General features: G+C 45.1%; 1 protein-coding gene across 1 annotated transcript; it reads right to left on the reverse strand.

Moving 5' to 3' along the window:
* Nucleotides 1-9,041: 9,041 nt before the first annotated feature.
* On the reverse strand, nucleotides 9,042-10,330 carry LACBIDRAFT_327927 (uncharacterized protein; the record flags this gene model as incomplete). Its single annotated transcript, XM_001881923.1, has 4 exons — nucleotides 9,042-9,460; nucleotides 9,605-9,649; nucleotides 9,812-9,826; nucleotides 10,123-10,330. The coding sequence occupies 4 exons, from the start codon at nucleotides 10,328-10,330 to the stop codon at nucleotides 9,042-9,044; spliced, it is 687 nt and encodes a 228-aa protein (XP_001881958.1).
* Nucleotides 10,331-14,867: the final 4,537 nt, after the last annotated feature.

Here is a 14,867-nt window from a genome sequence, read left to right on the forward strand (position 1 = left end):
GGATTGCCCGGATTCCGCCGGATTCCGGCAGGAATCAGTGGAGGACAATAAAGACCTCCGGCGAGTGGAAGGAAGGGGTCGAACATGGGTGTAATGGCAGCTTCAGCTGCAAGGAGAGTATTGATCTCATCCTTCAACATATCAGCCTTGACTGTAAGGTAAAAGCAAACTTTACTCACAACAATGTTCAACCACTCATCCACATCTCTAGTTGGAATGATCTGTCCTGCGTGTTCCCAGACCATAGAGCAGAGCTTGTCCTCAAAGCGTGCAATGGCATCCAGGAGGTCGGCAGATTTGAATGGAATCAATATTGCTGTGGTTGATGACGGCGGAGGAGGCTGTTGAAGTTGGAAGTTGAAGTCGTGACATGTTTGGAAAGGTACAACAAATGTCACATCATGTGACCATGTTCATCAATCGATCTCGTCTTTTATCAATATTCAATCTTGTTCACAACTTGCCCACACCCTCGTAGTCTAATTTGCATGCATGGTGAACAACAATGGCACATTCAAAGGCAAAGTTATTCCTTATTTCAAGTTTTCACTCATAACATTGTTCCGCTGGCATAGTAGGGTCTAAATATCCAGTCATCTTTGATGATCCACCATGACCCCCACAAAAAGAAGACCAGGCATTGCAGCAGTCCAGGCCGCGCAACATGAGTCAACCTCCGCCACCTGCTGTGCCATCAGCTGCACCCAACATCCATACAGCTGCTTCTGGTCCAACAGGTCTTCAAGCAGGTACGACACCTGAGGCGAAAACCATTCCTATCCTTTCCAAACAATGCAACATGTCCTGACCACCTGTTCCCATGCAAGCGCAGGCCCTGACTGGGACATCGGCAACTGGCCAGGAAGCCATGCCCCCCGAGGCGCAAGCAATGCCCATAGTTTGGAACATGATTCGTCCATCTGAACAGCCAGCTGGGGTTGCTGCTAGTGTTCGCAGGTCCAGTTCAGTCCAGTTTTTTGCCCCGAAAACAGGCAACCATGGACCGCAACCGGTCTAGGACCAACCCAGATATTGAGGGAACCGAACCGAACCACCTAGGACCGGTCTTTTGTGGTCCATGGACCGTGTTCAAACTGATTCAGACTGGTCTTTTTGCGTAAAATTTATCATACCAATATAAACCATTTGTATCTCAATTATTATTACTCTAAAAAATAAACTGGTTATATATCATAGTAAAACATATAAATACCCATTATTCTACCAATCTTTAAGAAATTTAATGAACACTTGACATAGTTATGACTGAAACCGAATTACATCTCATAAAGACTTGGGCAAAATGTAATGTGGCAACTGTAAATTATTTGATGCATACCATATATTGATAGATGGTGAGTATATTTTCATACTTAAAATGTCAATATCCAAAAATTGAATCAAGCAAAATGATGAAAGTTTGAGTGAGTTAGAATTAAAGTCATTCTGGTACAAGTTGCACAAACAAGTATTTGTGCCAAAATGAATTTGGTTATATCTTTCTCAGTTCTTAACCGTTTTTGATGAAACAGAATCCCAATTAAAGGTAATAAATGTGGTTACAAGGGTATGTAATGCACGTGACCGTTTAACTGGTTGCAATCAATTTAAACCAGTCTTTGAACAGTTTTAAAAGATTTTTGAAATGAGGCAACCAGCAACCAGACCAACCCCAAATTGGGGCAACTGCAACCGAAAAAAAGACCAGACCATGGTCTGGTTCAGTCCAGTCCACCGGTTTTTTTCAGTCCTATGGACCGGACCTGTAAACACTAGTTGCTGCAAAGATGGCTGCAGTTCTTATCCCCGCACCAGGGGAGGCGCCAACGTTTGCGCCTCTCAAACAGCACAACTTGGCTTGACCACTTCCTCCACCTGCACTGGCACCAACTACGAACAAGCAAGGTGGCGTGCCAATTGAGGCAACGGCGGCTGCGGGGGCATGAGAAACCCCTGCTGTTCCCAAATGACGAAACTTGACTTGTCCAGCTGGGGAGACAGCTGCAGTTCTTATGCCTGCACCAGGCAAGACGCAAACTTCTGTCCCTCTGAAACAGCGCAACTTGACTCGACCAGATGCACCGGCACCAACTATGAACCAGCAAACTGGTGTGCCAATTGATCTGCCCACTGTGCAGCGAAACATGAGCCGGCCACCTCACCCTGCAGCGCAGGGAGCAACAGATGCAATGCCCAACAAGCAATGGAATATGACCTGACCACCCCTTCCAGGCCCTGATCCCACCTCAAGAAACATGACCTGATCAACACTCCCTGTGCCTGAGGCATCCTCCAGTCACAGTGGTGCGCCTTCACTCATCCCTCAGTTAGACAACTTTGAATACATCTGGGCTGATCCTGATTCGGTAAGGCAACAATGTGAAGAGTTTCCCAGAAACAAGGTCAGTCATTCTGACTACAATTTTCTTACTGACCTCACTTTATTAGGATGGTCATGGGGTGAAGCACCGCCAAGAGTGGCTCAAATCTGCTCTCAACCTACTTTCCTGGTGTAGGGACCCCCAACAAGTATTGGAGCTGCTGTGCCGTCAAAAACATGAGGAGTTGTACCAACTTGAAATGCACATCAGGGGCCTGGAACTTGCGGAGTTGGAGCTTCAGGAAGCTTGGAAGAGTATTTGTGCTGCAGTGCCCAAGGGAGAGGGTCAAGATGACAACTAAATCATTTGTTTTTATACTGAACATTGAATCGAAGTCTTAAACAGTTGTTTCTACTTGAGATCTTTCACTTTGCCATGTCATGGGTGTGCATAAGTTGTTTCGGCGCCCCTGTCATTTCAACTATCCTTCATTCTACTGTGTGCATTTGGAATGTCATTGGTGCCCTTTTTGTCTTTCACATTGCCATGTCATGGATGCCCCAAAGTTGTTTCGGTGCCCCTGTCATTTAAACGTAACCAGTTACTAAGAAATTCTCCGGTGACATGTTCAGGATTTGAACCTGGGGCGTACAACCTTGCTATTTGAATTTGGGCCTGTAAGCTTCGCACTAACTTGGTTGGGATTTGAATGAGGTCTTTACACTCCCCGGTATGTTCCATATGGACAATTTTTTGGCAGGCAACCCAGCCATTTTTTCATTCCAGACCCACTATGGAATCCATATCGAATTTCCAATGAATTTCAATTGCAAATCCATGTACTATTCCATAGGGATTCCATGGAACAGTCCATATGGATTCCATGGAAGACCAGTATACCATTAGAATACATATAAACATAGTATTTATAGTGTTCTTACTATATTTAAGTAGAAAAAAAAATTGCACTGAAGAGAATTGAACCCTTGACATCATCAATAGTAGCAGCACTAAAGTCAACTGAGCCATACAGGCTTTACTATACATTAGGCTAAAGGTCAGTATATACCGTCCTAAGGCATGTGGCGTCATACATGTCACAGCTGTGGAAGAAACGTCGCCACGTCGTTTCTTCCTTCCCCACCACCACAGCCCCAAACCATGAGCGCCCACCACATCGACACAGACGACATTGACGACACAGATGCTGGATGACACACAACATCGTCACTGACCACCCAAGACCACTGATGAGCGCCCAGGAGGTGAAGACATATCTGCCACGTCGTCGGGACAGTGACGACGTATGCCGTCATCACTGTCCAGGTCATGCAGGTACGTACACCCACGACCGTCCTTTCCCATGCCCCTCTGACCAAATGCAGGAACAACGACACGAAGGCCACTACCACCACCAACATGAGCACCCACACACGACAATGAGCGCCCATGATCGACGACAAACACCCATCAAACGAAAACACCAACCGCCCATGAGACCCACCACCACCACCAATGCTAGCGCCCATCAACGACAACGAGTGCCCTCAGCATTGTGGCAAGCATCCAAACAACGCAGCACGATGCCCGCAAATGAGCCCCACCACCTGCAAATCACGACATGCTGCCCAAAAACAACAACATGCCACCCACAACACGACAACGAACAAACCCGCCCACCCACGAATGCTGTACACCACCCAAAACAATCCCCACCACCCACGAGCGCCCACGAATGCCCACACACGACAATGAATGCCCATGAGTGCAACGTGCAAATGACAATGCACAGACGACAATGCGAAGACAAATGCAACAGCAACCCAGCCCTACAGATGCCAAAACGAGCCCACTGCCCACAAATGATGACCCAGAGCACCCACGGACAAAGGATTCTGCTTGCATGAACATAAATGGGCAACAACAAGCCCAGATGAGCTCCCTCCCTCCATCATTCCACACCACCACCCCTCCATCATTCCCCCTCCATCATTCCCCCTCCATCATCCCACACCACCACCCCTCCCTCTATTTCTCCCCCTCCCTCTGTTGCTCCCCTCCCTCTGGTTGCTCCCACTCCCATTTCTCCCCCCCCCTTCATCACTCCCCCTCCCATCACTCCCCCTCTCATTGCTCCCCCTCCATCCCACCCCTCCCTTCATCACTCCCTCTCCCCTCCATCACTCTCTCTCCCCTCCATCACTCCCTACCCCTCTCTCCCTCCCACTCTCTACTACACCCTCCCCCCTCCATCATTTCCACCATTGCATCTACAGACCGCCCAGCTATCCTTTGTGTCATTGAACAGCTACGCGGCCACTTCAAACTTCGTCACCTAGGTCCTACTACCAGTTTGCTTGGTGTTCGCGTCAACCGTGACCGTCCACATCACATGCTGTGGATCGACCAGTGTGCATATGCTGTGGACATACTCACCCACTTCAATATGATTGACTGCAAGCCCGTTACAACCCCCCTTGACCCCAACACCAGACTCTCTTGATCCCAATCGCCTCAGACACCTGAGGAAGCCACAGAAATGAAGAAGTACCCATATATTCAAGCCACAGGTGCCCTACTCTATCTCGCACTGTGTACCCACCCTGATATCGCATTTTCGGTGGGAGTTCTCTGCAGATTCAATGCCAACCCAGGGCTTGATCACTGGAAAGCAGTCAAGCACCTTCTTTGCTATGTGCACAGCACTTTGGATTACCGAATTAAATATTCCGCTGCAGCCGCTTTACCAACATCCCAGCTTTTCCGCACCTACTCCGATGCTGATCATGGTGGAAATATCGATACAGGAAAGTCCACTACAGGTACACTGCTCATCATAGCAGGGGGCGCCGTCGCATGGACCAGCAAACAGCAGAGTGTAGTATCTACCTCCACCACCGAATCAGAGTTCATTGCCGCCAGCGAGACAGGTCGAGAACTCTGCTGGATGCACACCCTACTCAACGAAATCGGCAACACACAACATGGCCCATCCGAGCTGAATATGGATAATCAAAGTGCTATTCAGGTCAGCAAGCACCCCGAAAACCTGGGGCATCTCAAACACCTTGACTGACATTGGTTCTGGCTATGCCAGGCTGTCTTCAACCTCAAAGTCAAACCCCAATACATCAAGACAAAGGACATGGTCGCAGACCTGCTCACAAAGTCACGCACGTGGGACCTTATGGACAAGTTCAGAAAGATGATGGGATTAGTGGGGAACTGGTCTAAGGAAGACCTCCAGTGATGTTCTCGTGCACTCCATCAGGTGGGAGTGTTGAATATTCCGTGTGTGCACTTGAGACCACTTAGGGTTAGGGCTTATCCCACCCTTTCAATTCCTGGCCCCTGTAGTTTAGTCTTTAGTTTACAACTACTCACTCAACTACGGACACAGTCCAAGTTGAAACTCAGGTTGCCTTTAGCCTCCAATCCGAGACCTTTGGTTTCATGTCACCACTGCCGCTGTAACCCGTTCAACAGAAGTCCACCAGAACCATAGTGTCGAGCTTATTGGCGGTGCAGCTATGTCCCTTGGGAAGTCCTATGTCGCAGGAGAAGCATGTTAGCGGCTTGTCAAAGCACCATTGACCATGACCTTCAACCTCCCATACTTCCCTCTCAGCCAATATCCCAACAATCTGCCCTTGATCTGCCCCTTCACGAAATGCCTGCTTTACATCCATGTCCTTGAAAAAGGCTGCTCCCCTCTTAAATCCTTCCTGTGACCCTTGCTCAAATGCATGCTTCCAAACAAGACCCAATGGTGAGTCTGGCGACGATGTGGCGAGGGTGATGAGCTTTGCAATCACGAGAAACATAGCCCAATATCCCAAATCGGGATAGCCAGAGCAAGTGCAACACTTTTTCCGGGCTGGAATATTGCGAGGACAGGCTAATAATTACGCAGGGTGATACTCATTCTTATATCTGATTCTTTCCCTTTCCACAAAGAAGAAAGCCATTCCATTGTTTGAATATTCCTGCTAGTAAAATCCAAAGAATAGTTGAACAGATCCTGCACACCTTGCCTTTTATGTGGCATCGTCTGAACAAAGAGCCCTTTCTCAGAAATTTCATCCTTTCCCGCCCCCTTTATCAGCATGTATCAATTTTGCATCACATCTGAAAACAAAGGATCCCTTTGCTTTGGCTTTCCTCTTAATCTTACCCATCGGTCTAACTTTTACTACAATTTCACTAACATGAAAATGGTTTGAATATTTCAGCTTTTGTTCACCCTTTACAGGTGTGGTAAAGGCAAAGCAAAGTTCTTGGCCCGGATTTTCCTGACATGAAATACTTTAAATATAATCAGAATGTTCCTGAAAAGAAAAAGTGTCGCACTTTCTCAGGATATTCTAACTGGTAATATTGGTGAGAAGACTGTGGCACGCGGGAGTGAGAATAGTGTAATCGGACGCGCTGACAAGATGTGTGAACACCTAAACAACACTCACACACACAAACACCTTAAACACTTATCACCACAGGTATGTGCTTGGTACTTCGAGTTCGGGTTCGTACAGTAAACAGAATTACCACACTTGTTTTGTTAGAACTTAAGTAGAAGTTCGGGGAAACATTTTTGTATATTTTATATCACTTGTCTAAGTCTAGTAGACCTTTTTGGAACAAAAAGGTATTGTTTTATGTGCGGACACAGTATAGAATTCGAAACTTAGTAGTCTTCGAAGGGAAATGGCTTTTATTTGGGACTGTCTCGGCGTTCTGGGATTGCGTTCTAACTGTATATGAAGAAATGACAAGGAAATTGTGCTTTGTAGACTTTTATAACTCCCTTGAGCTTTTATTATGCCTCTGATGCGGTCCAAACTAGTCTTAAAGACTCTTCAAGCACGCTCACTTGGATTCCTCGGTAATAGTAGAGAGCTCTCTTACTAATTGACGAGACAACCTTACAAAAGCTTTGTGATCCCCACTTAACACGCTGGTTCCGGGCACACGTTACTTATGTCTGCGAAGAAAAGTCCTTAAATTGATTACAAACTTATCCACTACCTCAGATGCTACTGGGAGTGCGACAGCTGGTCAACGCGGGGATAATTCCTTACGTTTCAGCCTGCGCGCGTCCTCTTTTTATACTATTCTATGTCTTCTATTTATATTTACATGTCCGTGCGTTGTCCGAGAGGTCGGACGAATTAATACTGATTTTTAGTAAAGGTTTGAAGTGGCTCAATTGTGTGTGGCACAACTGAGCTGACTTCTTTTAAGTTTTCATAGTGTTTTCTCTATTGTGGCGACGCGACGCATCAGTATTGATGCGTATGTGGGAATCCCCGTAAACAGTTTTCACGATCGGTTCAGCCGAGACGAACGGTCCGCTTAGTGATTTTTCTCTCTATTATTAGATACTATGCCCGGGCCTCGGACCGCACGGCAAATTGTTCATAGTTTTTCTCTTTTGGCAGGCTTCGGAATATTTCACGAAGCTTAGTTTTCTTGGGTCAATGATGCCATGATTTGTGATGCGTTGATGCGCGTGATGCGTCTCTCCACATGACTTCTTGGATCATGCTTCGTAGCACGTGACCGAATGACTTCTCGCGTCAGGTACGCGTCGAGTTTCTACGCTCACGCATTTATCTTTAGAATTAATATCTTTTAATCCATAATAAAGTGAGACCCTGGTTTGGTGTAAACTCCAACACCCTGTGCGGGGGTGTTTTTTACTCTAGAACACTCAGTAGTGTACTATTTCATGGTAGTGTAGCCTTTTATTAGACTTCGAGTATATTGAGGTGATTCGGTCACGAACCGACCGCAATTCCTACTGTCTAAGGCGTGCACATTTCTCGGATGTAGACTTTAATCGACTAGACCGGGTTGCGTCTAACGATCCTTATGATCAATGTGACTGTATTTCTACTATAGGAGGTTTTATAGGAGAAATCGCTAAAATTCGCATTTTTACGGGTGTATTGTTACACTCCGTATCATTGGGCAATGTTTCTCGTGAATGCTCTCTTCTGTAGTGATGATGCAGCTGCTGAAGTTCTTGATGCGGATGCTGGCGCTAGTGATTGGCAGGGGTAACCCTGGGGTGTCTTCATCATGACCTATACCCTTACCCTTACCCAACCCCAACCCTTGGTGAGGGTTGGGGTTTTGGAAGGGTAAGGGTTGGGGTAGATAGGGGGTTTGAGGGGTAAGAAACCCTCTGGGGGTCAGCATCAAGGGTTGTTGGCTTTTTGTTTGTAGATTAAAATTCTTGCAAAAGAAATGTTTTCACAAGTTCACAATGAAGACAACTACCATTATTTGATGAACAGGAGGATATACAGTCATTTACAGGTCCTTGATACACACAAATAAAGACAGGCCTCAGACAAATGTATTAAGATAGTAAAGTACAATCTAACTATGCAGGATCATTACTTAGTACATACATACATGTAATTGAGACCGAAATTGACTATCTACGGAGAGCAGAGGGAGGATGAAGTTAATCTGTTCAAAAGTTGCTTATCGCGGAGAATTATGTCCTCAATACGGCCGTCACATCAGGCGTGACACCCAAAACGGCTATGTCTGATTAGATCACGATGAGATCATTCCTCGTCCTCCTCACCGCTCTGAGTGTCGTCGTCGCTCTCCCTGCCAGGTTCAACGGGTTTGACATCTTCAGCATCATCTGCAGCAGCAGCTTGTTGAAATGCACCCTTCTTTGTCCGAGTCTTGGGCTTTTGTGGCTCAGCTTTCGGCTTGCTCGGTTTCTTCCACCTGGGTCTCTCGCGCACTTCTTTTGCCCTGTCCTGCTCGAATGATCTCATCTGCATCTTCCTTGAGGCACCTATTGCTGAAGGGAAAGTTCCATGCAGCCATCTCGAGAGCGTAGTCGATGAGAACAGTTGCTTCAGTTTCTGTAAGCCAGCTCTTCTCGGCATTGAAGTCAGACAACTTTGTTCCCCCATGAGTATGCTTCCAGAGAGTACTGTGTGATAAGGTAACATGTTGCCCAGTCTTTTGCAGATGCACGGCACTGATTCGGTCGCAAATTGTACGAAGACCAAGAGGCTTGCCATTTTTGCCTGTAGGAGTTTGTTGTTCCTGTTTCTCCATTTCGGTTGCCTCGTCCTGGAGCAGAGATTTAACTTTGGCTGCAGCCGCAGCTTTGTAGAGTTTGGAACGTGCATGTTTCATTGTGCAGGGATCAAGCTACAGCTGCTGAAGAAATCCAGTTGCGTCGAGGATGACACTTTGCTGGCAATTCCCCCATTTGGAAGGTGTGACGTGACTGATGGAATTCTGCTTACACCTCCTCAAATCCTCACATCTCCACTCCGAAGCCTCCATCTGTGCTTTTGATATCAGTGGCAGGTAGGCTTGAGTGTATAAAGAAGGGTTCTTGCTTGAAAAAATAGATGGTAGTCCGGATTGTTTTGAATGACATGTTCAATATTTCACAAATGTCCAAATCTCGACAGATTATACTTCCAACATTGCTTCACACAAGCACCCACCTCGAAAAGTGAGGGCTACACAGACATAAAGTATATATACTAGTAGGAAAGAAAATTAGGACAATTGGAACACTGGATGTGAAAATATCTGGGTTTGTATCGAGGACCTATCCTGTATCGAGGACCTGTAAATGACTGTAGAGTGTTATTATATATATAATTTCATGTTTATGGTACCAGAACACTGGTGATAATCTTTTAAACTAATTCTTTACTATCTTTTTACCCAAAATTTGCCCAAAATATTTTATGCAATATTTTATGAGGCAGAATTTGAGTTAAAATTTACCTGTTGACTACCCTTGACTTACCCTCACAAAAACCCCAACCCTTCACAAGGGTTGGGGTTGGTGTGAGGGTCAGAAAATCCTGACCTCTACCCTTACCCTTCTGACCCCTACCCCTGACCCTTGGAGGGTTGACAAACCCTTCCACATCACTAGCTGGCGCTGGCAGTGATACCGTGGGCAGTGCCTGACTGACAGGCTTCTTCTTTGAAGTGGTCTTCTTTTCTGGCATGGTGACATATGACGAATGGCAGTGATGTCACAAGGCACGGCATAGACAGTATAGACATGGAGACAAAGACGGCAAGATGGTAGGACGTAGGACAGATGATACAGGATGCAACAAAGTTGGTGATGTGGCAGCTGCAGCAACTCCAAGAATGAGACCAGGGCTGAGAAAGAAAGCAGAGAGCGAGAGGTGAGTGTGTTAAAGCACGAAAAACATTCTCATCACCAGGTGGAACAGGCAGAGGTGCTTCCCCAGCATATAGCTAGCTGGGTAGATGGTGGTATTGCGGTGAGTATGTACTACATGTGATGTGTGTATCTACGTGCACGTGACCACGCTCTGGAGCAGGGAATCCCTATTCCAATGGTTACCGAGGTTCAAAGGAAGCATCATTTACTGACTCAAGTTTTGTGGGATCCTGGCAGCTACCTTGCCAATAGTTGCGATAGACCTGCAAGTACTTAGATTATATTCTGCGAACTAAATCAATACCAAAAGATGTGCATGTGACAATGCTGGCTGAGGCGGACAGGCGGATCGGCGGCAGTTCAGACTCTCGAAATATGGAATGTCCTCCATTTTCAAACTCATAAAGTTCTGCAAATCACACACTCAGTGGCACGTGCCATGTCAAAATGACGCTTGAGCCAAGCCAACTTTGGACACACATTGGACACACAACATACCATCAACATCATATACTTGGGTGGTCAGGACTCATGGCCAGCGCTCAGCTCTCTCCTTCACTATGTCTTTCTCCACCACCTCTGTGGAGATTGTTACTGAGATCATTTATAATATCAAAGATAGCTGCACCGCACTCAGCTCATGTTCGTAGACTTGTAAAACCCTGCTTCCCATCTGCTGCCAGTACATATTCCGCACCATCTGCCTTGACTCTCAATCAGATAAAATGTTATCTTTTGGAGGCATCTTGTGTTGTCGTCCAGAGATCGCCGATTATGTTTGGTCACTCATGTTTATGCTTCATGCTTCAGAGCTAGGCGAAGATATCCCCTGTGTCTTGAACAAGCTGAATAAAGTGTGTGATTTCACACTCATAGGGCCTCGAGCCCATGGTGATTGGGAAGATTTTGACAAATCTCTGAAGCAGAGCATTCTCCGTATCATTCATTCTCCTTCTCTCAAACACCTAATTCTGGGAATCTCTGTCAACAAGTTCCCCTTCTCTACATTTACTCACTGCACCAACCTTACGTTGATCTTTCTATTGTGTCCCATCACTCCACTTATTGAACACCAAGACATCGCGACAGGACGTAGGGGACCTCAGCTGATTGGTTTCAGTTTTTATGGACATACTGGAGATACAGTGTTAGACCTCTTTCATTCCAGAGTTCCAGAAGGAGAACTGGCCATTCCAATCATTGACTTCAGCTGTCTTCGAATTTTGGGTTGCACAGTTACTGACAGCTCTGATGTGGCGGCAGTGATGGAGATCTTGGGACACTCCAAAAAATTAGAGGTGTTTACTGCCACTAGTACATGTCTGCTGTGCATTCTATCAGGACAAAATTCATGTTCACATTCATAACAGTTGCCGATGCATCACCTGGCTTACATGGCTTATCTCGTTTGCTAAACCCCCTTTCTCAAATCAGCTTGAAAAAGCTGAGTATTAGCTTCATCCTGAAGATCGAAAGCCGGGATCCTTTCCAAGGACATTGCAAGGAGCTCAAATCCTTGGCAGGTATAGTCGCCTTGGAAGATTTCACAATGGATTGTGTCATCATTGACTCCAACCCATCACACAAACTTGGAAGTTCAAAAGGATGGAGTTGCCTTAGCAAGGTGCTCCATAATGGATTTCCCCAGTTGAAGCGATTTTCAATGGATATCAAAGTGGTTATCATGGCTGTGCCTATTCCAAGATGTGTTGACAAACTCATCACTGCATTGGAAACTCTGCCTGATCGACAATTACAGTGGCTGTTGCGCCATTCCAACATAAAATTTCACTTTTCTGTAATATTGAAAAGGGTGGATTCCACAGGACAAAAGGAGGAATTTTTATCTTCCTTTGAGGTGGACCTCAGCTGAATTCCCATAGTACTACTACCGTTGTTTTTTGTTGAAATCTTTCATTGCAAATGAGCCAAGTTATATGTGCCTTCAAGTTGTATCATTCAGACATTTAAGCAGCCAATAATGGAGTTAAGAATTATAAAAACTGAACGTCATGCAGCATTTGGGTTGTTGATTTCCTTGGAAACACACAGCTTCCACTCAGTACCCAATCAGCAGATATTACTTTCAAGTGCTGTCACAGAGCTGCTCAATTACAGAAAACAAGAGAGCATTCACAAACCTAGAATTGAAAAGTTAGTGTATCAGAGCAGGTGGAGATATATATATTGCAAGATGGGTTTCTACCCCCTGTAGTCTTTGATCCAACCCCCCTTTTATGAGTACTGATCCAACCCCCAAAATAAAACTACTGATTCAACCTTAATGAGATTACAAACCCAACCCAGGTTTGTATTGTACTGATTTAACCCCCTATTAACAAGTTCTTGAAGTACTGACACAGCCCTGCTTTTTGAAGTTTTAAACTACTAATCCAACCCCTCTTTTCAAGCTTTTAAACTACTGATGTAACCCTGGTTTATGATGTTCTAATACAACCCTTCTTTTGAATGTTTAACTACTGATTTAACCCTGGGTTTTATAGTTTTCAAACTCCTGATTCAACCCTGTTTTGTTTAATTAAGTACTGATTCAGCCTGTAGTATCTCCCATGAAAGTACTGATTCAGCCCCTAAAATGTTCTATGGAAGTACTGATCCTACCCTGTTTTCTGCCTCACAGAAGTACTGATCCAACCTGGGTTTTTGCCTCACAAAAGTACTGATCCAACCCTGGTTTTTCCAATTTCCTAATTTGGATGCCTGCCATCAGCTGCATGCACCTGCCACAACTATTGTAATCTTGACTCTGTACCACCATCTCCTCTCCATACTATGGCTAAAGGTCACAAGAAACGTGAGGTAAGTCTGTTAGATTGATTCATTTCCTATCTAATATCACTGATGTGTGATAAATAGCACTCAACATCAAACTCTGATGGTGCAAGTCCTTCCAAGGTCAAAAATCATGCTAAGAGCTTTAAGAAGGTGGAAAGTATATGCAAGTCTTCATTGTAAAATCTAACATGTGTATTTCAGCACAAGCACCAGCAGATCCTTGACTCAGATGACAACATGGATGTTGATGATCAGATTAGCGATCCTAGCTTGCAGTCAAAGGCTAAGGAACTGAAGCCTCCTGTTAAGGTCCAGTATATATATATATATTGACTGCTCAGATGGTTCAATTCAGTATGCAGACATCGATTTGGCAGATTCCAGTTGTTGCAGAATCAGTTCAACAGCCACACAATGGAACTGCTGATTCTTCAGAGATGAGACCTCTGACAAAACCCAGGTTGAATCAGTATTTTGATACATCAACATCCAGGTTGAATCAGTGCTTTGATACACCAAAATCCAGGTTGAATCAGTACTTCAATACTCATTGTCACAAAAAGTGATGTCACTGATATAATAATAATGTGGTCACAATCTCAACACGTCTTATTACACTGTAAGTACCCACCAGGTCATGTTTCTTTATACTGACTTGAAAGAATTTATTTTACTGATAGCTGACTGCAGACAAGATTCACAAATACATCTGGCCACCCATTTGCCACCCATCCAATTTCAAGTATATGCATGAACTTCTTCATCAACCCAAAATGCTTAAACCTGCAGAGTTTTGCAAATTGTCAAATGAAATTTATTAGGTATGCTTGGAGTATTCATGAGGGAGCTTTGTGGTGGTGGTGAGTAAAGCACTTGGATAGTGTGCTGACATAAGTTGAATGCAATGTGTTTTGAGACTCCCCACTGTGGCACCATTTGTTTACAAATGTTTTGTGCCAGGCATTGCACAGTGGTTGAGCAGATTAAAGTTGTTGGTGTTAGAGTGTCTTTCACAGCTGTTTGCAGTCGTGAATGTTAAATTTCATATTTGCTTCTGTTGCCCTTGGGGTTTTGTTGTCACGCTGATCTGAGGGATCTTGAGTGAACCGGCCTCCAACCTCACTCTAGCCTTTGCCCATGGCACCTCAAGTCTCTGATGAAATGCAGGCAAACATAATCATCTGGGATGAGGAGAAATCCCTTTCTTCTCGAGAAATCACTGACCTTGTGCATGACAAAAAAACCCTGAGGGTAACAGGTACAACAGAAGCTTAATGATTCACAACTGCAAACAGCTGTGAAAGACACTGTATGTCGGATCATTCTTATCAGTACATATTACTAATCTACCTAAATCACTTAGATAAAACATTGTGTCCACCCCTCAGATGACTCAACCACGGCGCAACGAATGGGTAGGAGGCTGCCGGTATCAATGTGCCTGAATTTCTAGCACTTTTTGCACTAGAAGATTGCCAGCGGGAAAATGCGTGCAATGCCGCTAATGCCTTGCATTCTGTATCTTCCCTGTACTTTACACTCCCCGGGATGTTCCA

This window comes from Laccaria bicolor, genomic scaffold (assembly GCF_000143565.1).
Source record: "Laccaria bicolor S238N-H82 LACBIscaffold_14 genomic scaffold, whole genome shotgun sequence".
Classification (NCBI taxonomy): domain Eukaryota; kingdom Fungi; phylum Basidiomycota; class Agaricomycetes; order Agaricales; family Hydnangiaceae; genus Laccaria; species Laccaria bicolor.